We start from the raw sequence: 26725 nt of genomic DNA, 5'->3' as shown, positions 1-26725 counted from the left end.
CGAGCAACATTGTGAAGATCGCGAAGTGTCCAGACACATTTGAAGCCTTCAACAACGGTCATTGTTGAGGTTACACCAAGTCAAGTTGAGTGATTTATCTCGACTAGACACAATTCACTCCCTTCTCAGTTCCGCTAAATTAATTTTTAAAAATTGCTTTATTTTCGTCTTTACCGGAAACTTAAGTCTGCAAAATTTAATATCTGCGAGTTCAAAGCCCGGATTAAAGCCTCAGCGACCTCAAAAATATGTGCAATGATTGCATCGCAACCGATTGGAATTGTGACTTCTGTGAAATATGCATTTAATATGTATATCTGGAATCTGCTTACCTTAAACAGAATGCTGATGCCGAGGTTCATGAAAGGCTTCGTGAAGTCGATGACGCTTTCTCTGGCGTAGTTTATGGTCATCGATCCCACGGCCAAGTCCGCCTTCTAAATAAAACACAATTAATTCAAAATTAACTCAATTCATAAATCACACATGGCAACAACAAACAGCATCTTGTTTCCGGAAAATTCACCAAAATCAGCTCCTTTGACGGCTGTAATTTTTCATCCAGTCACTATACGTATTAAATAAATCATTTCTTGATTAAACCGCGAAAATTTCAAACGTAAAAAGAACGAAACGGGTGATTTATGAAAATTAGACTTACTCGAGCGTAATTTGCGAATTCACGACTAGTTTGCATAAATTTAAATCAATCTTCGACCAATAAAAAGCACCAATAGACCAAGATTTAATCTTAATTGAAATATGGATCTCACTTCTGCTAATTGATAACAGTAATAAGAGTCATCATTAGGGCCCAAATTAACATGTTTTAATTATTATCTAAGTATAGCAGTTGAGTGGAAAATTGCAAATCTAGGGATTTTTTAAACTAATTTGCTGGCGATTTATACTCTCTCTCTCTCGAAAACTAATTATTTTGCTTTTTACAAATGGGAATTATTTTCAGTTTTAAAGAGCTGTGCTGCTCTCACTGTTTTTAAAGTACAGGGTGGAACACTATATAATAATTGCAAGCATTATAAAATAGAGTAAATTTGCTGCCTAATTTAGTTTTTGATTGCTTGGATCTAAAGTATTTTTACTGAGCTTTTTGGACAAATGAACTATTTAAGCTACTGAAAAAATGAATGGCCCATTATTCGGAATTAAGCCATCTATCGATGGTATCCCTAATTCTGTGCGAGTCGATTTAAAACGCGGAGGACTCGTGCTAGGACTTGCCAATGTGACCCATTGATCAATGCAAGCAAATATTTCTGCACGAATTCGTAGCAAATGTTACAGCGGTTAGAGCTAAGACCGTCCTCGCATACATAAATAAATTCAATTAAGTGTGTTTTTTATGGAAATCAGGGCTTTACCGTTTTATTTGATGTAGATTCCGTTAGTAGGAGGTTATTTCTAAGATGTATGACTTATAAATTGTCGCTGGTCTATTTGTTCGCAGGAATCTTATCGAGACGTGGATCGAATATTAATTTGCCAATTATAGCTGAAAATGCAGATAACCGATAATTCGGATTGAAAGCCATTAAGTTTCCGTGCCGCGTTATAACTTTCAACCAGCGAAATTTCAGCGTAATTGCTTCCATTGCCCAAAATTAATTTCCGGTAACTCATCTTTCAACACGTGTTACATTTCATGGAGGTTCGATGAAAATATTAAAACCATAACCCCGATTTTAATGGTCGTTAACACCTAATGTTAAAATTGCTAGAAAATACATAGATTCAATTTTTCTCTTGAAAACTCTCATTTATTATTACTTGCAAAACCGATAACAAGAAAGATAACACAGAATTAAGGCGACGGAGTGATTAATCGAGAAACCAATTTCTGGATTTTATGGTCATTAATTTTTTTCTTGTTTGCGATTTTGATCAGTTTTTCGGTAAGTTATTTAATTGTCTTTGAAATTGCACTCGTAAAAATCTTCCCTGAATTTTAAATAGATTTCTAACTAAACAACTTCATTAAGGTGAATTGCCACAGGGTTTTTTCATTACAGTTGGAACCACGTTTTTACGCAAAAAATCGAACAAAACTTTTCTGAAAGCCAGTTGAGAACAATAAAGAAGGCACAAACATAATTAAAGGAGTTGTGATAATAATAGTAAAATAGGAAAAAAACTAGGTAAATGAGTTTCTTCTTATTTTTTCATGAAGATGTACAGGGGGTAAAATATTATATTTGCCGCTATGTTGAGATATGTATAAATAGCAGATCGCAATTTAAATTTCCTTTCACTTGCAATTTCCCGCTCGCACTAAACTGCCTTTGTCTTTGCCATCTGTTTAACAACAAAGCTACAAATTGACGGTTTCCTTAACTATTTCTGATCATAAAGCTTTGTTTATTCCAATTTGAGTTGAATAATACTCGTTAGGCCAGGCTTTAGTTATGCTACGTGTACGTCGATGCAATTTTTCACTCAGTTGAATATAATTTAAATGCTATACTATGCTATGTCCAAATTTCCAAGAAGAAGTGTTGAATGTGAAGTGCTTGAGAGCGTGCCTTGTCACACAACGATATCGGTTTGCATTTTAGCGCTACTATTCGGTTGTCGTATCTTATTTTCGACGATGCTAAATTAAAGTTTCAGGCACGGAGTTGAATAGAATGTGAAAGATAACTTGGATTCTAAAGCCGTTATCTAAGTCGGACAAAAAATGGGTCAAGGAGAAAAACGGGCATAAATGTTTCCAATAAGAAAAAATTCTATAAATGTGAAAAATTCGAAGAACAATCAGTTTTTTCTAACCACCAAAGATTGCAAATGGATAAGAAATAACAGTCATGTAAAAAGGTAAATTTAAACTAAAAGGTAAACCAAAAGGTTTGAATAATAATAAAATAATGTATTTAATTTTACAAAAGAGTGAAAAATGGTGGATGCGCCGGGCTAACAGAATTTGTATTTTTCCTATTCATTTTTTAATTGAATTAAATTTTTGAATGAAAACATGTTTTTCAGGAATTTTTCATGGTCTAGAAGATATTAATAACGCTCCATATAATACTGCAGACGTTGAATGTCCTCACAACAATATAAATCCGGGCAATTGAAGCATTTAACCTACCTTATCCATCAATTGCCTGACAATGCCATTCCATTCTCCCGTTTCTAAATCTATTACTCCATATTTACTGTCCGGCACAAGCACTATCCTGTATTCAAAGCCTACCATTGATGCAATCTCTCTCAACAGGTCGATGCAAAACCCTTCGTAGCGTTCATTACCAACTACGTTTGTTTGGGTCTTTAGCATTACATATGGCTGCTCCTATCAATACAACAATTTTCTGATAATACTTAGAATTTAAGTTTTTTATGGAAAGGCAAGCAAACAATAACAAAAGCATTATTTTACGAGACATACATGCTGCATCAGCTCTCGCACCATGCCATTCCATTGCCCCGTTTTAGCATCGCGTGCACCGTATTTCCGATCGGGAACGAGGTCTAGGAGGTAGTCGAATCCGACCTCTTTCGAGATGCTTTCCAACACGTCAACGCAAAAGCCATAGAAGCGGTTGTTTCCGGTGTAATTTTTTTCCGGATGCATCATAACGTAGGGCAGTTCCTGTAAGATGTTATCATGCACATGCACATGCATTGAAACATTAAAAAAAAACAAAAATGGAGTGGAAAAAATCAACAGTTTAGATTTTTTAATAACTTATTTTATGAAAATACTATTTTCATCTAAAACATTTCTTTAGTTTGTATTTTTATTATTGAAGCAGTGTTAATAAAAATACTTTTTTATAAAACTTTTAGTGTCATATAGGACATATTTAAAGGAAGAGCGTATTATGTGGTACCTGTTTTATATCAAAATTTATGTTCTCTAACTTCTGTAAGAACATTTACTTAAAGTATTTAACCATTTTAGGAATTTGTGTAATTTTTGTAATTGTATGTATTTAAGTAATTAAGGTTTTATTCGTGTAAAAGTAATTTTAATTACTAAAAGCTTAAAGTGTGTGTTTTTAATAGGAATATTCTTCAAAAATTTATTTTAGTTTTTTAACTAAATAAAGTGGAACAAACCAAATGAAAATTTTTATTTAAAAAATCAAGCTTTGGAACTTAAGAACGAGGGATAGGCAATTAGGGATAATGGGATTAAGTTAAAAATCAATGTTGCCAAAGTTTCTAACTCCCAAAAACAGGAAAAAATTGCTCCGAACAAAAAGAGCTCATAATTGGAACTTGATATGCGTTTCGCAAAACAAGGTGATGGGGAAGTAAGAGATTTTGTTTTCACGAAACAATGTCTTATTATTTTTAATAAATTCTGCGTAAAATATACAAAATTTGTGGTTTATTGTTTTTTTTTTATTAACTCTAGCATTTGTGTAATATGTTATTATAAATTTTCTAAACATTTATTTTGTATAACTATTTTTACACTTTTAGAGTGTTGTTTTTGTCTAATATTGAAAAGTTCAAGATGCGTTGTCACAAAAGTGATTTTTATTAGTCACAGAACATTTCTGAATAGACGAACTTTGCTTTTTACAAAATTATATTTTAATCTTTTGAACTGGTTTGGAACTTCCTTCGCTTTACCTTTTTTTACTTTATTGACTTTGAGAATGAGGTAAGTACATTTTATAAACTTATGAGTCAATCATGCTTTTAAAATAAACATCGCTATTATGAGAGAAATAAAAGAAATGAATTGCGTGTAAAAAATCGATTATAAAAGCAATATTTGTGCAATATTTAACAATATCCAAACTCACTAGTATTGTAGTAACCACTAGTGTAACGTTCATAGTTCCAGGATCAAAGAAAGCGGCCCGGTCGGTGATGTTGACCCCTGCCCCTGGGCGCCATTCCCCGACCTTGACCAATGCGTGTTGTTTCAGTTTGAGTAAGTCAAGCTTAAACTGAATTCTACGACCCTCTTTGAATTCTATTGGACCACTGAGACCTTTGAATTCCACCTGAAAACAATACGTTTAATTCAGGCGAGATAATTTTCAGCGCGAACAAAAGAGAGGATTTTATTGTTATTAATTATGAAAGCGACGGTTCTTTATTTTCATCAAAATCGGTTTATTCGTTTTAATATTAATTTATTTTTTTAATCCCGGGTGATTATTAATTAAACTTCGCTTAAGTAGATTGTAATGTAATACAACCCTCCTTGGAATTGTTTGACGAAATTCTATCTTCTAGGTAATGTTATAACTTTGGAAACAATTTCGTGAAGTTGTCGCAGAGTCTTTCGAAAATTTGAAATTATAGTTAATTTTGTTTTATTTATTTTATTATCAAAAAATTTAATTAAACTTTACGCCATGTCAACTAGTCTTGCTGAAATTTGTAATTTTGTACAAGTTTGTATGGAAACATCGACCTGAAATTAAAACTGAAATTTCAGCGACTTCAGCAAAATCCTACTGACGACTATTGTAATTTATTCGTTTGACTAGACCTTTAGCTTTTTGGCTATCATTCAGAACTTTAATGAAAATGAAGCGAACAAAATGAGAAATGAGAAAAGTTTGATCAGATAGTGGTGTACCCTTAGTTCGATCGATTTACGAATGAATGTAAACAAGTTTTATTTAAAACTACTGGTTGTAAGAAATTGTAAAATTCTGATTGGCTGTGATAGACAATAAATAATCTTAGTTAGAAAAACTTTAGCGTAGATTGCTTTTTTGACATATTTATCTAAACACATTGACCACACAAATTCACCTTTTTACAATCCGAAACTTGTTACTCGAATCCTCAACTCAATTTACGAGAAGAGTTTGGGCGAAAATGTGATTACGGAAAAACTGGTTCCTACACTTAGATTTATTCGAATGTTTATACCGTCAAAATTTCATTTTGAGAACCGAATTTTCGGCCAAATCTCGCCAATTGATTAAACATGTCACGTTCAGAGAATATATTCCGAATCAAGAACCCAAACTCATTGAACATCGAAAAAAAACTTTGTTTTTGCGGCCGATTCTGGGCCATAAAACACCTAAGCATAATGCGATCTGTAAAGACTCTCAACTTTTTCATCATGCCAAGATTAATTGCCGGTAATAAAAGTCACAATATTCTTTTTTTCGGCACGGTTTAGCAGAGTTCAAATAATTTTTAGGTCAAAGTTTCCAAGCTAAAGGAGTGTAAAAAATTACGATGAGATTATTTGGACGAGTAAATGTTTTAACTGAAAAGGAGGTCGAAAGAGAAGTGGCAAATGTTATGTTAAACAACAAAAAGAGAACAATAAAATTGATGTGCTGTTATGGAGATTGATTCTAACATGTAGAAGGAATAAATCTAAATTTGGAAGCAAACAAACGCATAGGGGTTGAGAGCGGATATCAGGGCGCTTAAAAAGCCTGGAATAATGTAATTGATTGGGACTGCAAGCTTTAACTTATTTTTTATGTTTGCAACCAAAATTTATTTACACGTTTTTTGTTACAAATAATTATCAGAGGCTAAGTGCTAACACTGCAGATCTCCATCTAAACTCGTTTTGTCATGTATGTGGCAAATGAACATCAATCACAACCGCTATTTTACTCGTCTTTTCCTTTTAGACTTTAACAGCTTCCTTAACTAATTTCCCTATGTAAGAACTTTCAGTTTACTACACAATTCAAAATGAGATCGCGTTACTGCCACATTATTCCAAAAGCATCTAATTTGTTAAGTCTCAAATTTATTATTATGTTTTACATGTTAACACAAGTAATACTCATACCACTTCAATTCGTTTTAATGGGGCTTCTCGGTCAGCATCGTGCCTTTCCATTAGCAGCGAGGGTTTCATATTGTTGTAAACTAGTTAAGGAGTGGTTAAATTTAGATCAGAATTGTGCAAGTCCGTAAACTCGTCTTTCGTAAAATGCATGTTTGTATTAGAGCGTAAAACACGAATGTCCTTTCTAAGTTTTAAACGTAATTTCCATTTGACGAAATTGAGTTAATTCACCGTTGACGCCAATAAGTTCATAAGCTTGCAAGTTCCCTTGAAGACAATTTCTTCGACATACTCGTGTCGAGTTGGAACAACATTGAGCGATTTCATTGTATTTCCAGTTCGATCGTCACTAATGGCAGAGTGATAGAAGTGGAGTTTAGGTAAATGACGACAGAACTTGCAGGATGTGAATCTTGACAGCACTTAATTTATTAACATATTAGGCGCATTAAGACGGCTTGTCGTCGATTCAATCTGGTACAACATCGTGATAGTATCGATTTCTCCCCGAGATTTTGTTTTCTTTGATAAATATGCCCCATCTTTATTTCAAGTTAATTAACTGTCACATAACTCCAGATTTGTATTCTCATCAAGAACATGTGTAGTGCTCAAGCAACTAAATACAAATTATCATAATAACTCCTGTCAGCTGGGCTATTTAAGGGATTTAAGACAGAGAATGAAATGTACTGTTTTCGTGCACTATTTATCCCGAGACAAGACTAAGATAAACTGCAAGATGTAGTACTGTGCGTGACGATTTTTTGCCAAGTTGGCGTAGGTATTTGCAGGATTAAGCAACTTTTTTACTTTGAAGCGTATTATCAATCCTTCACTCAAAACGTGAAAATATTTATTTATATTGTTTTTTTGACGTGTCCCAATAGCAAACCGCCATACGTCAATTAGTGATAGAAAATTTTATTCTGGGAAAAAAAGTTTAAACAATTTTTTTTCTTCATCTTCATTCGTTGAAGAGCTTGGCAAAGAGTAAGAGATTCGTGGTAATTTAGCACATGACCAAATTATCGATAATTTGCACACGTGCTGAATTATCGCGTAATTAGAATCTGATTGGATGAATCTCAGAAATATGAAAGATTTTATTAGCTTAAATTTTATGAGGAAAATAGTCGGTAAAAGTTCGTATTTGGACGCATCAAGATGCTAGTCCGGAGCCAATCAAATGCAAGCATCTTGACGTCATATCAGGCAAGTCAGAGGGTTTTTTTAATAGTATGACTAAAAATCAATTTGTTGTGTAAAGAAGTGTAAAAAAATGGTGAAGGTGGATTTGAGTAATATTCGAATTACTTTGTGACATTGCGAATGCCGAGATTACGCACCTGCAAACAAAGGACTTTTACAATGAACCTATTACGAAATGGGTTTTTGTGGATCCTGCCGCTTTTGAGGGAATTATTACAATAACGAGTCAGTCTTAGCCAAGCTCCCGTACAAGTTACTTGAATTGTGTAATTGTCTGGATAAATTATTATTTATTTGGTAGTTTACTGGAAAATTGTATTGGAATGAGGGTTGAACACACAGTGAGTGTGTGTTGTGTATTTTCAAGTGCGTAATAAACATTTAGTAGTGCGCGATTAGTGGGTGCTAACGGGAAGAGTCTTTTGGGGAATAGAGGAAACAATCGTACTACAAGGATCTGGATTAAGTAAGTAAGTCAGCAATACTTTTTTATTTTTTAGCAAAATTACTTTTAAATTTTATTTATTATTTTTAACTAATTTAGGAATGTATTGATTTTTTATTTTTTTAATTTCATTAGGTCCGTTCTATGAAGAAGTGGGGAATTGCTACAAACGGTAGCTGAAGAAGATGCCATATAAGGTCAATGTATTTTAATTTTTAATTTATTTGTTTATTACAAAGTGAAGTGTGTGAATTAGCGATTTTTGATTGCAACAGTAAGTAAATATTTATTAAATTATGAATAGAAAATAATTATTGTGTTTTAGATAAAAATGTATTATTTCTCAAATTCTTTTCCAAATTTTGTAGGAGACGGATGCAATTTTTTTTATAATAATTTTAACCGAAAACTTGGATTTTTAGTCTATATTAAAGAAACTTTAGCAAAACAAAAAAAGTATTGTAAGAATAATTAAATTTTTTTTCTAGAATAAATGAACGAATAAAGATTTATAATAAAAATTAAACTTTTTTGTTCTGAATAACGTTCTCTATTACTGGTTAACGTATGGCAGTTTGCTCTTGGGACATTCTGTATAAATGTATATTCTCGTGAATGTAAATCACAGCAAAACAGGAACTACACACAAAAGAACACTTTGTCGTATAATTTAATTTTACCACTGCTGCAAGTGCATTTCTTTCCTTGGGGTGATTTATTTAAAGGGTGTGGACCGATTATGAAAGTTTTATTGCTCAAAACTGAGGCAATTATTGTTGTAGCGTGTGTATTCACAACGGCTCAATGTGAGGTAGATAAATTAACTGATGCTGTTCTAAATTATTTGTTAGATAACAGTATTTTTAGTAGTATTGCTGTAGATCTAATAGTTTCAAGAAAAACGCGTTTAAAGTTATTTTACGCGTAATTGAAAATATTTTGCGACCTATAGGGTTAAAATTAAGAAAATGTTTTATGATTTGTATTCGTATGTAAAACATATCGGCAAGTCAAAGCTTCAACAAAGAAAGTTTGATAGAAACTTGTTATATTTTTTTTTAATAGTTTATTTGTTTATTATCTTATATTTACGTTTTCAGGATTTTTGAGAAGAAGTATTAATTATGTAGTTCTGATTGGATGATATCAAACAAAAGATTTAATCATAATAGGAAATCTCATAATTTAAGTTTTTTCTAATAATGAAAGATACAAGTTTCAGGGTGTTGTTTGCTTTTTATTTCTACTTGATGTTTGAAAGTTTCTAGCAAAATTAAAGTGTAAACTCCAATTTTTGTTCACTCCAAAAGACGCTACCTTGTTTGTCGCTAAATTAAAGTTTTAATTATTAAAAAATATTTACTACTACAATTTAAATTTAATATTTACTGCTTCTGTGCATGCAACTGTTGATCTTTATATTCAAATATTCTATGTTTTTTTGATGAGTTTTCGAATTTTATGTGATCATAAAACTTTGCCATTTCTTCTTTACCAACACTTTTTCTTGTTATAGGAGAAAGATTGATAAAAAATGTAGAACTTGATGGATTTATCCAACATTTCAAACAGGGAAGCTCTACTCAGTCTTAGTAAATTCCGATCTTGATTTAAGTAATTAACTTTGAGACTGGAGGGAAAGTGTTATTTGGCGCGACATAAATAAAACGGAAGCGACGGCATGTAAGAGTGAAATACAATAGAGTTGTGGGATTCACGGAGAACTGGGCGTGATTGCGCCCAATAGAGGTGTGATTTCTAGGCAAACTTGAAAAGATTATTTTCCTCCTTGTCAAAAAATCGTACTTACTGCATTGATGTAATTAATTAGGCTGAGGCCTTCTAGCCACGGTTGTTCTTTATCGCACGAAACATTTGATAACTTCAGAGTGTGTGACTGCTCCAGTGTCTGTAGACCAATGGCAAAGACGAAAACAGAGTCGTATATCAGTGCTGCTTCCGCCTGCAATAAAACATATTACGGTTAGAATCGTATTTTTACACAAATTGCACTTTTGCTTTTCTGATTTTTCAAAAGACAACCGGGAAAAATACTCGATCTGCAATATATTTTGACAGGAACGAATAAGTGCTGAGACAAATTTAAATAAAAAGAATACGATGGAAATGAGTTGATGCGAGCCTAACAAAATGGAAAAATGTTGCAAAGATATTAGATCTTTTTATGCGATTGTTTATTGTGAGTCAATAAAACTCTCATTTAAAAAGGCCTGCTTGTAAGAAGTAATTTAAGTTCAGTGAAAACAACTTTAAACAAAATTTAAAGTGGAATTCTTGATTTATTCCAGTTTAATTATAACAGATTTGGAGCCGCTTCAATTTATAATGATAAGTTAACTTTTATGTTTTGCCACTTTGGGGTAAACCGTAAAGCCATGGTTTAGCCGCGAAATTTAATTTTGCGATTGCCTGTGGTGGCTGATGAAAGGATTGTAGCTTTGTGGGGATCACTCGATTCTAATAACAAATTTAATCGATTTTTTAAATTAAATTGGTGTACAATTAATATCTTAATAGCAAAAGTGATCTAACGCTATTTACTGAATTTTCACGAATTTTTTAGGCATCTCATTTTTAGACGACCCTTTTGTGGCAGTTCGTGCGTGATGAAACATGGTCAATGATGACCCGTGGTTCACTGATTTATTATCCCTGGAAACGATATGTTCTTTAAGTTTAATGCTCAAGCCATTACTACCTTTCTTGTAGTCACTTCTAAGTGATTCGAGGATCAAATGCTACATTTATAAACCTACAAATGGCTTTGACCACTTTTTCACACTGGGGTGTCAACGAAATTACTTTTATTCTTTTGTGTTTGTAGTCAGAAATGACAAAACTATTTACGATGACAAGAATAAAACTTTAGCGGTTGTGATAATCTTATTGTGGGATTGCAGGCGGACCTGGATTTCAGCCAATGCTTCCATTTAGTTAAGGTTACTACTCTCAGAGAAAACCTTTAATAAGGCCAAAGAATTATGAGATTTTAGATGTTCGAGTCACGACTAAAGATTGGCCAGGATGTGTTCTCTAGCATTACAAGAACGCAAGAAAAATCGAAGGTTTTTTTCTCTTTGAAAAGGGACATTGTAGAGGACTTACTTTAATTCAGTTTTATTGATAGTTTGAAATTGGCGGAATTAACGTTTTTAACTGAAGCAGTATTTGCACTGAAGCAGTTTGTGTTATATTTTTTTTTTATTTATTTAACAACAAATTGGCTAGTCTGCAATGGGTATTATCATTTTACACCACAGTGGCGTTACATGAGAAATTTGGGATGCATCCAACCGTGTTTCCTTATTTGCCTTTGCCTGCAAATCAGCTCATTATTTGCGGTCGGCTGACATCACTTTTTGTGTCTGTACTAATTAACTAATTTCGTCTTCCCATTTCGATCTCTGAAAGCAAATGTAAAATTACCTGTAAATAGGTAGAGTTGAGCTTTGAGTCCGCATTAATATTGGCTTGAAATCTCGCCATGTCTCGCAGCACTTCTTGCACCGATAAGTCGGTGACATCGACGACACGAAACGCCGTCATATTGACAAAGTTGTACTTGAAGTCTTCCAGGTCGAACGTCTCCATATCGAAAGTGGTAAAAAGATAGTGATACTTGTAGTCGTTCATCTGAAGTTGCAAGATCTAAAAAGGAAAAAGGATTTGTTGCAGCGTCGCCCTTTTCAGGTGTGGCTTAATTAAATGCGAACTAACCCCTTTGAGGAAATGCTGCATGTTGGAGGGTTTTGTGTCAATGACAATATTATGTATCTCCTTACTCTTGATCTCTTTAAGCACTGCTCGATAAGACTCCGGATCTGCCTGACGTAGGTGGATTTCCAGGTCTCCATTATGTGGCGATCGCACTAACTCACGTAGTTTTATAAGGCCTGGAATCCAAGGGGAAAGGAGGCGTTATGGACGGTCGATTACTAATTGAATGAGATATTGTTTTAAGACGAGTTTGATGCAGTATTCTGCAAAATCATAACGCCCAAAACACATATTATTTACTCGCAATGACAAATTTTATTAGAAAGACATTAACTTTTAACACCGGTTTTATGTACAAATTGATTAGACCCTTTACTAAAACTGGACAAAAAAAATAAAAATAAATCAAACTAAAATGAAAGCTCAATGTTTGTGGGTRGCCCAAAAACGAAAATATTGYTTCTTTGGCTTGGGCTTATCGTTGGAAAGTAATGCAGTCTTGGCTTTGGAGAAAGTGTTGATTTATGAGGCAAACTAGGTCGTTTGGAATAAAACTACAAAACATATACAAAGACGCCAACTTTTAAAATTGATGTAAATTGTGAACAATTTATTTGGTTTAATTAACTGTGCTTTTCTACATTTAAAAATTTGTTTGTTAATCGAATTCACTATGCGAAAAAAGGGGTGGACCAATTTATGACCTGCTTTACTAAGGGAAAAATATTTTGGTTCTATAAAACTTGATAACTTGGGGCCTCGCACGCAATCGATTTTTCTGGAAGAGTGGAAAGTATTTAATTCTCTAATGTAATTAAAACTGTTTCTCTGCTTACGCCAAAAATTTGGTAAATTAACGGATTTGTTAATTGCGCTAATGAAGTTAATGTAGTTGTTCTGATTAAAAAATATACTGGGTGGTTTTAAGGTATGTGCAAATATTTTTACAGGTGATAGTAAATCAGAAAAGAAGTTGGAATAACTAAACTTGCTTGATCCGAATGTTTATAGTTTATAGTTTTATATCGAGGATGCAATCTCCACTTTGGCGTCGCAAAAATCGTCAAAAAATGAAATATAAACAAAGTTTGAACTTTTTGAGGACTTTATGCCACAGGTTGCATTGTTAGTAGTCGTTTTATGTTTTTTTTTTATATGTTGACACCATATTTCTGTGCCTGTTTTTACTTTTTAATTTTAATTCATTTTTTAACAATGCAATATAGTATATTAAAAAGCTAACCTCAGAGATAATACTTGTCTACAATTTAAGGTGGTGAAGTTTAAGGCTGCGCCACAAATTAAATTTATTCGACGCATAAAAAACACTCTGTATCTCAGAAACTATACAGGCTGCGCCAGAACTCGCGCCCCAAAGAAAAATTTCAAGTAAGATAAGTCACCAGGAACATGAAAAAAATTCTATCTGTCAAAACATTTTGACATTTATTTTTTAACATTTGACATTTTTTTATGTCTATTTAATGATATTGGTGATCTCTATATGTTTTTTAATAATTATTTAGTAAAGCTATAAAAATTTTGCCAATAAAAACCACAAATAACATTAAACAGAGTTACAATTCAGGATACAGCTTTCTTGTTTCCTCTTCTAATAGCCTGTAGCGAAAAAACTTGGAAAATTATTTTTCCAACAGAAAGAGTCAAAGTGCGAAATTTAAACTCTCATAACTTCGAAATTTTCATAGATAGAATTTTATAGCCTGTATAATTATTCGAATAAGACAAGTTGAGTTATCTTAACTTTTTTTTGAGTTTTAAAAATATTTGCACATACTTTTAAATTACCCTGTATAACTATTTATTTATGGTTTTACATTTAAAGCTTAAAGTAATAATATAAATTTATTTGTATGTAATTGTGACTGTTTACCGCATTTTAAAGTATACATATGTACTTTAAGAAATATGTGTTTTTTTATTTGTCTAGGTTTAGAAAGAAAGCAAATTAAACTTGTCTTACACAATTAATTACAACCACAGAAAATTTCACTAATGTTTTCAATAAATGTATAAAAAAATTAACTTGTTTTAAATTAAAATTTGTTAAAATTTAGTATTAATGCCGTAGCTGAACTAATTAATTCAGCTGGCAAATAATGTAAACTAGTTTAGTTATTTATGGCGGAGGCGCCGGTCTAGTGTGGCATTTGAAATGAGATGGAAATTATTTACTTTAAAAATGGAGAAAAATTTAGCACAAATTGAAGCAACGATTGCCTTTTGTTTGTTTTTTTTATTAACGCATTGTTGTCTATTATCGTTTTGTTAAAATTTTACTTTAGTATTCAATATTTTGTTTTAGAAATTAAAAATTGTAGCATGATTTATTGATTTTCGGAGCGTTTAGGTGTTTGAGTTGTTACGAAATAGCGTTCAACTACCGTAATCCTCTTCATAGATAATAGCAACTTTGGTCCAGTTGAGGAAGGCCATTACGTCTTGAAAGGCGGTATTGAGCAGATGTTGAGCAGGATGTAGATTGATCGAGAACTCTCGAATGTCGGTGTCGAGATCCAAGCGAGCTTCCAAATGAGGAATATCAAGTGCATCACAAATTGAGTGTATGTGAGCGCCCAATAGAGGATCCGACGGACCAAAAACAGCATGAACGCCGTGCTGAACCTGATTACAAGCTGAAATAAAATAAATCCTGTTTACTATAAACAAATTTACTAAACCAATCCACGTTTGTAATAAGATAAAACGGCTTTAATTTATTCTTCCATCTCGCGACTTGTTAAATTAAATTTGCGAGTTAGCATGAAATGAAATTTATGCCCGCGGAGGTGCTATTAATTCAAAATTGTTTCAGCATACTGTCACACTTAAAAGATCCACACCTGTTGATTGCTCACCTCGGCATTAATTAATCCAATTATTTATCTCTACATCTGCGAAATTTTTACGCAAAACGAAATAAACTTTGTATTCCAATAAGTTTATTTGTGGCGTTTCACAAAGGCCAAAGGCAGGTGTGTAACGTTTTAATCGACTTTCAAACAGTTTTAAAATCCTTTGCTACACAGAAACTCTCAACTCGTATTTATGATACAAATATTTGCTTTTATCACGCCATTCTTTACACTCTAATAACATCAGTAGCGCTGAGGGTCTTAACTGCACACCTCTAAAGAGATTACATTCTAAACAAGCACGTAACGGTAAAAGACAAACATATTGCTAACTCTATCTCAAATATTATTTTGGTCAAGTACAAAGTTTGTAAAATTTTTACTCGACAAATCAATAAATCACATGATAATAAAAATGTGTGCAACTAGTGTTATAACAGAAAAGCGTTAAGCAGAAGAATTGTAAAACGTATTTTTCGAAGGAAGCACCTTAGTTTTATAGTCCGGGCATCAAAATAGATTTTTCTGCCGGAGTTTTCTCTTCATAAAAATAAATTGTATACTCTCAAGAGTCTGCGAAATTCGTTTATCTTAAGAGTAATTTGTAACTTTATACAAATGCCGATGGTCTTCTCTCAGGGACCAAAAATATACTGATATCGCTTTTTGTAACGTAATTGCTGCCTAACACCGTTTCCTCAAAGATCTCATTTTTAAAATCTAATTGGATTTTCCTTGTTTATTATAGATATAACTGGCAATCTGGCACTTATTATTTTACTCTGGCTTGTATAGGATTTTTTTAACGCGGATCTCTTGCTTATTAATTACACAAAACCCGTTGACCAGAAAATTTTAATTACAAACGTTATTGACTTATCTTCACCCTCTAATATCCTATCAGCATCTTTAACAAGAAGGCACCCAAGCGAATCCCTCGGCCATTTACCTTAATTATAAACCAATCACGTGTCACTTCATTAAATTTTAATTAGGTATGGCGAACGTACCTATAGTACCGCCTTTTTGTTGATTGTAAAAGGAGCGATTGGGCACATACAGAGTGCGCCAGAACTTTCGCCCCAGAGAAAATGCTATATAAGATACAGTAACATGTAAAAAATGTTTACAGAATTTTAAAAAACATTTTAACATTTATTTTTTGACCTTTGACATTTTTTATGTCTATTTAATGATACTGATGATCTTGTATATGTTTTTTACAATTATTCAGTAAAAGTATAAAAATTTTGCCAATAAAAGCCACAACTATCGTTGAACAGAGTTTCAATTTAGGATACAGCTTCCTTGTTTTCTCTTCTAATAGCCTGTAGCGCAAACATTTGGAAAATTATTTTTTAAACCGAAATAAATAGATAAAATTTTTTCCATGTTTCTAGTATCTTATATAGCATTTTCTCTGTGGCGCGAGTTCTGGCGCACCTGTATAGTTGTGCAAAATTTAACCAACTCACAAACCACATTAAACAGAGTAGAAAACCTTGCATTGCACTTTTTTGATTTTGAGAAACTTTCCAGCAAAAATGTAAACTATAACGCATATTCCTATCGATTTTTGATCTGCGTCAATTGACAATTTACATTATTACACTGTAAAGCTTTGAATATCATGAAACGAATGGTCTTTAAATGTTATTAGATCCATAACTGGTTTTGGATTAAATTGTAATACAATACTAATAACTGGTGTTTATTTAAATTTGGCGTCGTAGTTGGCGGTGATATAAGTGTGTTGTGTTGTGAACGCACCACAATTCCTAATACGCCCGTCGAGATGTCAAATGTCAGACTATATAATTACTTTTAAATACGATGGTTCGTTCACAATAGAACTTTCATGGATAGCTTTGACGCCAAATTTAGCAGATGTATACCGTTTTATGTGGACACAACAACGTGGGGCTGAATTAGTTTTATTTTTTTTAAGGAAATGTTTTTATCACATGATTTCACTTAAATTCTAAATTTGGGGTTATTTTTTGACCAAAAGAATTTTTTAGTTGGGTAGTGCGGGTAATGTAGATATACAAATTTAAGCTTAACTTGTTATTACAAATATGAAATGAGTGTTTAATGATAGATTTAACTGTTTTACAAGAACGTCATATTTTTTAGTAATTTCTATTCTAAGTAAATGTTGTATTATTTTTGGTCTTATTTTTTGTTACATACTTCCCTACTTGTTTCTAACAAAAAAATGACAAGAAAAATGGTTAAAATTACGCATGATATTGCTTTTTATTCGAATGTGTAGAGTAGCAACGTCGGAATGATTTAAACTTGCAATTTCCATAAGCGTTTCCTCTTCAAATCGCATAAAAATCTCCAATTCTTTAGCTTCAATTTAACCCAATGTTGATAATATCAGTCTTGTAGACGACTTAATTTTTTCGAACATTTCTACTCCACTAACTTTTGCTGACAGACTCACAAATTTGAAGCGATCAGAACATGTTGATGAATAAATGAAATTTTGTCTCTAAAATACGCGATGAAAATTCATCGAGTGTGAAAAATTCGCACTTTCTTAAAATTAATCTGGATTTTGGCAAACGGGATAGTGGTTAAATGATTTCGTTTAAGTCTCAGAACGGTTTGAATTGTGCATGAGCTGACGTTTATGGATCGCTCATTTGTGACAAAGTTTGCACAAGAATAAAACACTATTCTCTCGAATTTAAAAGAGAAAAAGCATTGGATTTACAAACATGATTTATCATTATGTTATTCATAAAGTTTGCAGTGGGATTTGTAGTCAGTCGTTCATCCAAAGTAAATATTGATCTTTGGTTTGGATTAACTTGTCGTGTGGTTCAAGAAAAGTTTCCGATGATTTTTTTTTGTACAATATTAGTGATGGGACTTAAACAACAAAACTAATTAATTGTTAAAGGAACAAACATGCTGTCAGGGAGTTAAAGTGTAATTAATATGTGCTTAAAAGATGTGCCTAAGAAAATAATTCAATAAAGAGATAGGCGAGATGAAGTGCAGGTTAATACAAGAAAGGTGAGACTTCAATGAAACGAAAATTTATTTCTACAAATGACTAGAGGAAGGAATAATACAGTAGGAAATTGGGTGAAATGGAGAATGGTAATTATGGTAAAAGCTACACTTCAAACTGGTCAATTTACATTGGAAAGGTGTTATTTTAACACCTTTGCTTTTCATAAATTGATATAAAACTACATTATACACTTTTTTATAATACTTAATGATTTTTTGAAGAAATGAATTACCAAAAAAAAACCAAAGTATTAGTAGGTGAGCTAAACGTGCAAAATAAGGATATTCTAAACGTATAATTATGAGCTAAATACGAGTACGATGCGATCGGTTAAAATGCTTTACAACAAATTTTTTTTTCAAACGATAGAAATTGCGCCTTTGTAGGTTTCTACATAATAATCGGTCAAAGTGTAACCGGAGTTAAAATACTTCTTTAAGATCGAGTCAAATATGAGGTCATTTGAAGCATTTTACACATTGAAATCACTAAAGTGTCACCTATTTATCAATAGTTATGCGAATGATTTAATAATTTTATTTAATAATTATATGTATTATCTTTATTAAAAAAAACTCTAAAAAAAACAAAATAACAAAATTATTAACCAACATTTAATCGATGCCACTATGGTCGCCCATGTGCATGGATGACAGATGTCAAAATCAAAAATAGCAACATGGTCGTTTAACTTTAAAAACTAAAAACTAAAGAGATTACAAATTTTCATTTCTTTGTGATCCACTTGAAGATAATAGTAGATTATATCATTAAGAATAGATAAAGTGAATAAAGTCTTTTTGTGCTAAGCCCAGAAATTGAAGGTCAAGATGAAGTCAAGGATGATAACTGGGTGAAGCACAAAAAGACCTTCTAATCTGAATGATATATACTATTTTATCTTCAAGCGGATCACAAAGAAACAAAAATTTGGACATTACTTTTTAAGGTTAAACGGCCATTTTGCTAATTTTGATTTTGACATCTGTCATCCATACCTAGTGGGCGACTCCTGCTGTTAGACCACAGGAGCACCTGTTAAATATTAGATAATAAATAATAATTTTATTATTTTGTTTTTTCTCAAGGTTTTTTTAATAAAGATAATTCAATTGTTAAATAATTCGTGTAACTATTGATAAATAAATCGTAAATTCACCGTATGAAATGTTTCAAATGACCTCATATTTGACCCGGTCAAGCCGCCTCCGTTTACAAAAAAACCACTTCAACCGTTTCTATAGAGATACACAAAGGCGCCATTTTTGACTGCTTGAAGATAAAATAGTATATACAGTATGTCCCTGGGTTGAGTTTCCAAGAGGAAAATATCTTTGATTTTACGACAAAACTGCAAAGGAAAAACATTTTTTGCTTCACCTGAAACGAGCAAATCTATAATTAAAACTTCATTATCCTGATTCAATGAAAAGAAGGGTTAATTTTTCTCTTGATTTTGGACTAATTTTTCTCTGCTTTTTAAGTCCTATCATTGGCGGTTTTATTTATTTGACAACTATCTGTCACTTTGATAATTAACTCATTAATTGAGTAATGATAGTTCTTGTTAAAAATGACTTTGTTTTTTATCTTAGTCCAAAATCAAGACAAAAATGAACTTTTCTTTCCACTCAGTCAGAATAATGAAGTTTTAATTACAGATTTGCTCGTTTCAAGTAAAGCAACAAATGTTTTTCCTTTGCTGTTTTGGCGTAAAATGAAAGATAAAAATTTTTCTCCTCTTGTTAACTCAATCCGAGGACATACTGTATATAATTCAGAATAGAAGGTCTTTTTGTGATTCCTCGTATTGCCGGTCTCGCTTTGCTTGGCCTTTAATTTCTGGACTTAGAACAAAAAGACTTACTTCAATTCTTAATGATATAATTTTAAATATTTTGAGATATCTACCTATTTTGAGATGACCTTAAAACAATACTAATAATAAAATAACTAACAAAAAATATTGATATTAATTCTGCTAATTAATAGAGAAATGTATAATCTACAGAAGACTAGGCAATTTTCTAATATTTTTTACTGGACTATGTGCTGATTTACAGCACATTTAATTGCAATCAACTAAATAACTAATCAGCTAAATTTAAAAAAAAAACGGGATATATTGGGATATTCCAAAAAGTAATTCGAACTAGTTTAATCTTAAATTCCAATTTAATACACTTTCTGTATTCTATGTATTGCGGATTGTATTTTCCAAGCGCAAGCATTGTAAAAATGGGTGAAACTCTTTGTATATCAGCGTAATCAACTTGAAAAATTTATACGATGACATAAGTTTCAAGTCGATACTTATTTTTATGATTTTCAAAGGGCAATTACGGCGTTATAATTAAAAGAGTTATAGCAGAAACCAAAACTGTTTTAGTTTTAATCAACATATTACTCAAAAAAGGTTTTTAAAAATTGGTGAATTTGACAGATAACTGACAGGTATTGTTTATTATTATTCAAGCGATACGCCCGTGCTTTTAATCTTTAATGACTTATTGCTTGCTTATTGCTTATTGTGTGTACAAAAAGTGTTGGAGAAACTTTTTTTGCAATCTTGAATAAAAACTAATTTAAATTGGCCTGTTTTAAGCATCCTGTTATTAAATCGTCACTTAACCATTCATTTATACCACATCGTGAAGCATCCCGAAATGTGTAAATGTGTTTTGCAAATGCGGCACTTAAGCGAGCACTTTGTTATGTCGGTCCACTCACCCTTCTTGCTGGCATGAAAGCTGTCATCACGGGGCACGTATTGGATATCATACACAAGAGAAGTGTACGGCAGCAGAGTTTTATCCTTGTTGATTTTGTAGACGGCATATTTGAAAGCTAATTCAGTTGCGCTGTTTCTCTGGTCTTCGGTAAATATCGCCCCTGAAACGCACCATTCAATTAGTATCCATCTCTATATTAGTTCTTTCTGTTATTAATGAGAAAAATGCGACAAGAGTAAAATGAATTTGCTACGGAGAAGATTCGCACAACACAATCTGCATAATAAATTCGAAGAAATGGATATGGCGGAGATGTTTCGGTACTCTATTTTGACAGATTTGAAAAATTACGGAGAGTAAAAGCTCGTCTTGTATGTTGTACATTTAAGAGGAAAAGTTTTAATGCGAAAATGGAGTGTGGACAACACTGTAAGTAATCTTTTGTTGATGAAGTAGTTACTATGCAGCACGGTGCAGATAAATAGAAAGAATTATGTGAAAAGTAGGAGGAAAAAACTCACGATTTAGTTCCCGGTCTATAAAAGGAAATAAAAGTTATGATCTTATTTTTCAAGAGGATTTAATCTGAACAACCTTTTTTGTATAAGATACAAAATTTTATCACTTAATGAAGTCAAAACTCAACTTTTCTAAAATTTCTTTCCAATTATGTAATAAAAAACTGGTTGAAGTCGTTGCGTCGAAATGAAGAAAAGCTTTGGTTCAGGAACTGTACCCTCGGCAACTATTTTAAGTCAAAGCATTCTCTGAGGAGCTATCCAAGAAAACTAATATTATGCAGATTGCGGAATATTGCAACTGTGATTGCAAAATACTTCAGTATAAAAAAGTATCAAGAATTGTTTTAATTTAGCTTTCTATTATCTTTGTCAATGTATTGATTAAAGAAGCTCACACTGTTCATGTTTTCGCTTGCTAGTGTATAACTGAAGTGTACGTAATAAAATTTTCTTTTGAATTTGCCCAACTCTGAAAAAAAGTCACGCCTTGAAACGAGCCTAGAATTTGGTCTGATCTTGGAATAAATCTGATTTTAGAAAACGAAGTCTTGTTTATGATTAAAAAGGGTATCAGTGTCTCCTTTGAAGGAGCTTTGAAACATCGTCTACATTTTAAGTGACGTTAAATTAGCGAATCTTGTACAAAGCTTGGATTAGAAATGGCACTTAAATGAATGACAATTTACGAAAGAAATGTGTGACGCATTGGGTACAAATGAAAAGGAGATATACAACCGCTATAATTACCTCCTGTCTGAACTAAGCACGGTCTTTTTAACGACAGGGGTTCAGAAAATGAGGTAATTGTTGAATTAAAATGAGCGAGAGAAATTGCTACATTTATTAAAAAGCGTTGATAAAATTACACTGCGTCTGACCTACTCACAAAAAGATTTTAACAAACGTTGACGATAAGAAACAATAGTTATAATTTCTATTTTTTCCACATTTACTTTATGTTATTTAGTAGGTATATCTTAAATGTGATTGCTTAATTTATAATTTAATTGGTTGATACAAGCAAGGGCTAGTAGTTATTAAATCTTGTAAGGCCCATCAAGACTGGAGATATGTTAACGTCAAAGAGCGGCGAAATTTCTCATATACCCCAGCGTTTGATAAGTGACGGTGTTACTTGAAACCTCACAACCCTTCCTCTACAATCCCTCCGGAATTCGTCCTAATCGAATCACTGCAAATAGTGCAAATTATGGTGTTGCTGCACCGTTCTTGCAGAGATGTCAATTTATAACAAGTTCTCGAGAAATTTAATCGCTCACATTAGCTCCATTTTCCTTGGAATGACATGAAGACATGTTGTGCGTTTTTCGAACTAATTGGTGTCAGCCGATAATTGCAAAGACTATATTTACGTTCATGTTCAGGTGATAAAATGTTTATATTTAGATAAAAGCTTCAGCGAAACACGAAATGCTCAAGGCTATTTTGACTATTAGCAGTGCGCAGAGCTTAATATTGCAGTGTTTGTCTTCGGAAATCCTATTCAAAGATTTAASAAGTGTATKAATATTTATAAGAGCAGGAAGGTGTTTAAAGGTACGGTTTAAAGTTCCTGACATAATGGACCTTTGACTAAGTTTACATTAACTGAGAGGTGAGCGACTATAAAAACGCAAACATTTTTGATGGTAGAAAAAATGTTATAATTTTATTGTCCAGCAGCCGAAAAATAAAATTTTTATTGCAAGTGTAAAAACTTTTTCTTCCATTTCAAATGTAATCTAGTCTTGGAAGGTATAGGCGCTGGATTGGCTATTAAGAGGGTTGTTGGCGGCTGGTTTTGCAGAAGGTTCGTTACGCATTATTGTACTTCTTTTCCGTCTAATTTTATTAGAAGCTCAAAAAAGTTTTTTATTTTGAAAAATCGGTTTGTTTTTTGTTTGTTTGGTAAAACCGCCGCTATAAATAATTGTATAAACACTATTCAGACAGCATGAAATTGTAATCAGAGCACTAGAATTAATTAATTAAAATTTTATGGGCTTTTGAAATTGTTCCGTGCATGATTGTTTCATTTTGTCATTTAAATGCAACCACTTTTATTTTCTGTGACAAACACAGATTTTATTTTTTTAATTCCGAAAATTGCATTCTCTACCACATTTAGTTTTAGATAATTTGGATACATTATTCGATAGTAGAAGACAAATGTGTTAATAAAATGTTATTCCAACGGTGTACTAGTGTGGTCGTGTAATTCTTGATTAGCTAAATTACCATTCCATTGGCTAGTCGAGGTAATTACTTATCGTCTTATCTAGTCCGGGATGTACGGAAATAATTTATGCAGGTAAATGAAGTAATATATTACGAATAGAACAGTCTTGTTAATATCTAGTGTAGGTAGAGTGTCCTAGGATTTACAACTCATTAGTGTGCGGAATCCAGGAAAGTTATAATTTGAATCGCTTGCACCAGATGAAAATTATCATCTCAATGCTACTTGCATATATTCGGAATGCATAATATGGCAAAAATTGAGAACACATTTTGATGCACATTGAAACAGATTGTATATCTGAAACACAACTCTGTTCAAATGTTTGCTATTGTACTTGATTCTCTAAGACTTTTCAAATGAACTAAATTTATTGAATGTATTGTGCATGAAATGTTGTGCTATTGTTATCTACTTGTATATTTATTTATTCCCAGTTTTCACATTACGAGTAAATATAATGAAGTTACATTCCCACCAACAATTTGTTAAGATAAAAGGCGCAAAGATAACACAGAAATGTAATAAGAGATACACAAAACCATTTTCTGAATAATTTGTAATAAAGCTTTACGAGAAGTGAAACTTTTTTCTTTCATTTTTTTAAAGCTATTAAACTGCTCTTATGTGATGGGTGTTTTTTTTTAATTTGGCGTCTCAGTTGCCGGTGATTATGAGTTTGTTGTGAACGGACCATAATTTTTAATATGCACGTGTATCAAATGTCAGATTATCTAATAACTTTTGATTTAATGATTTGTTTACAATTAAACTCTCATGGCTAGCTTTGACGCCATATTAAAAACACCTATTATGTTTTTAAGAATTCTAATTTAGGATAATTAGCATTGTTTAAAATTATTTCATATGCGAAAAATTTTCTTGACAGAATAATATTTTAGTTATGAGCAAATTCAAGCAAAATTAAGTTTTTCCCGAATTTTCTTTGATGTCTTACCATGCTCAATATTAATTTGTCGTTAAGCGTGAATCTCGATGTAGGCGAGCAATTTAATGCATTTTTTTGTCGATAAAAGATAGCTTGCACTTTTTATACCTTGATTTAACGTTTGTGTACTTACCTATTTTAACAACAGGGGGCAATGCGACAGCGACCGCGAGCAGTCCGGCGAGCCCCAAAGCGGCCCCCCAGCTGCCCCACAGCATGGCTCATGGCGCCAACCCTCTGCCGGCAATCTCCGCACCCATTTTCGCCCAACAAATTACTCTGAAAACAACATGTAAAATGCCTTAATCGCTGTTGAAACTCACTTATTAATTCAAATATAAAAGATTATGGAAATTGTGTTAAATTTATTCCGCCTACAAGTTTCACTATCGTTGTTTTTCCGAAAAAAATATCGTATTATTTAAGTAATAACTGGGAAGTTTGTTCGAGTAAAACTTTTGCAAAATTTGTTGCAAAAGTGCTAAAGTTTTCAAACATTTAGATCGGAGAAGAATGTTTCTAGTTCTCGCAAATGTTATTTTGCTGTTTATTGCAGTTTATTTATTATTTTTTTTACAAATTGTTTTTTTTACTCTCTTAAAGATTTTGTCGAAAATTATCATTCGGTTCATTAAATCGTCAACAAAGTCACTGAACTCTCTAATGGCTCTAGTGACCTACAACAGAAAAAAACATTTCTTTTTCTTTTGTGCCGATCGGATAGTAAATTTTCTTTCAAGTCAGCGAAGAGGCAATTATGTAAAGCCGGCAATGAATACTCATTAATGACTTGACACGTTTGCTATAAAACAGTAACAGTTCTTCATACAAAAGTGTCGGTGAAAAAAAATCAGAATTTGGTAATTCTTCTTTATTGCAAATAGTTAAATTTTATCGGACGTTTTATCTACATAAAAAATGAACTGCGACGTTGCAATAGATCGGTATCAATAAACATCTCAACCTAGTCGAAAAACATTATTTTCTTGGCACAAAAATACACCAATAAATCTTAAATTAACATTACCCCATCACTAAATTTAGATTTAGCACATTTCTGTTCTTGCCATAAATAAAAACGGTTTAAAAGTGCATGTTTTCCGGTGTACTAGAACACATAACCTTCAAGGATTTTCTTGATTCTTTGCCAAGCCCTCGCTTATTTATTTTTCTTGTATGCAGTTTTCTCTAACAAATATCCTTCAAACGGAATATGACGTGGTATATCGACCCCTCATACTCTTGTATATTATGCTTTTGGAGTTGTTTTACAATAAAATTCTGGGGGTTGGGTAAGTGCTTTTGACCTAGATTTTGCGTATGCGGATTTTTTAACGGATTTGATGACTTGAAAAAGTTGGTACATCGAGTTGCTATTTGCCGTGATGTCAATATCAAACTTTTACTGTGTGCATTATGAAGTAACAAGTTTGGACATGTTAAACGAATTGTGGCCGATGAAAATTAAACACGATTCGAAACACACGTAAAAAGAATGTGTGAACGTGTAGTTTGGGACCTAAAGCAGTGGTGTTGTAAATAGACCAATGAGTAAAGGTGTTTATTCACAATCACTAATGCCGATCACTAACCTTTTAAAAAACTCATTAAATTTCATGAGGAGTAATAATATTACTTCTCTTGGGCGGTAATATGCAGGATATCAACCTTAAAATTACAAAAAAAACACGGATTTTTTTTTCAAATTGTCAAGTTACTCATAATATTTTGCTAAATTAGTATTCAATTGCTTTTGCAGCAGTTTCTCTTACTTCTGGAGGAGTACACTGCTCTATTTCGACGATTTTAAATCAGATTCACACATTATTTCAATATTTTCTTTAATATTTTTGAAATGCCAAAAATCAAACGCCATCCACTATTACGTTTGGACTTTGTTAGAATTTTATTTTACTCAAATTTTTGACTGAAAATAATGTGATTGTGAATAAAATAGCATACAAACCTCGGTGGTAATGCCATATTTACCCCCTGCCTTGTAATGTACTATTTATAATATTTAAAAAAAATAAATAGTTTAATAATCAAGTAATAAAATTTGACTTAAATTAATTTAATTTAAATGTGAACAACATAAGAAAAACATTCGTTATTGTAAACAAAATGTTCTTATAGCATTCACTATAATTATTCTCTTACTATTTAAAAAAAAAATGGTAAAAATAATTTTTGTTCCGTTCTTTGCTTTATAATAAATAAAAAAT

The 26725-nt window shown here is 32.2% G+C and overlaps 1 protein-coding gene across 6 annotated transcripts in view; it reads right to left on the bottom strand.

Annotated features, from left to right (window-relative positions):
* The window catches only part of LOC123015000 (glutamate receptor ionotropic, kainate 2-like), a 41594-nt gene that overhangs the window by 8977 nt on the left and 5892 nt on the right, over window positions 1-26725 (bottom strand). For 3 of the 6 annotated variants that reach the window (XM_044414393.1, XM_044414392.1, XM_044414397.1), the window contains exons 2-11: window positions 24634-24779; window positions 20790-20951; window positions 14558-14809; window positions 12153-12328; window positions 11862-12083; window positions 10225-10377; window positions 4779-4982; window positions 3407-3610; window positions 3107-3310; window positions 333-437 (exon numbers count right to left, since the gene is read on the bottom strand). In XM_044414393.1, the coding sequence (XP_044270328.1) occupies window positions 333-437; window positions 3107-3310; window positions 3407-3610; window positions 4779-4982; window positions 10225-10377; window positions 11862-12083; window positions 12153-12328; window positions 14558-14809; window positions 20790-20951; window positions 24634-24718 (1767 nt within the window). In that variant the 5' untranslated portion in view covers window positions 24719-24779. The remainder of the gene's footprint in view (window positions 1-332; window positions 438-3106; window positions 3311-3406; window positions 3611-4778; window positions 4983-10224; window positions 10378-11861; window positions 12084-12152; window positions 12329-14557; window positions 14810-20789; window positions 20952-24633; window positions 24780-26725) is intronic. The other 3 variants (XM_044414396.1, XM_044414394.1, XM_044414395.1) reach the window with 2 other exon arrangements.

This window comes from Tribolium madens, unplaced genomic scaffold (assembly GCF_015345945.1).
Source record: "Tribolium madens isolate multiple individuals breed KSU strain unplaced genomic scaffold, Tmad_KSU_1.1 Scaffold_97;HRSCAF=244;Tcas5.2_LG3a, whole genome shotgun sequence".
NCBI classification, from domain to species: Eukaryota; Metazoa; Arthropoda; class Insecta; order Coleoptera; family Tenebrionidae; genus Tribolium; species Tribolium madens.
This window is presented reverse-complemented; position numbering and strand designations above follow the sequence as displayed.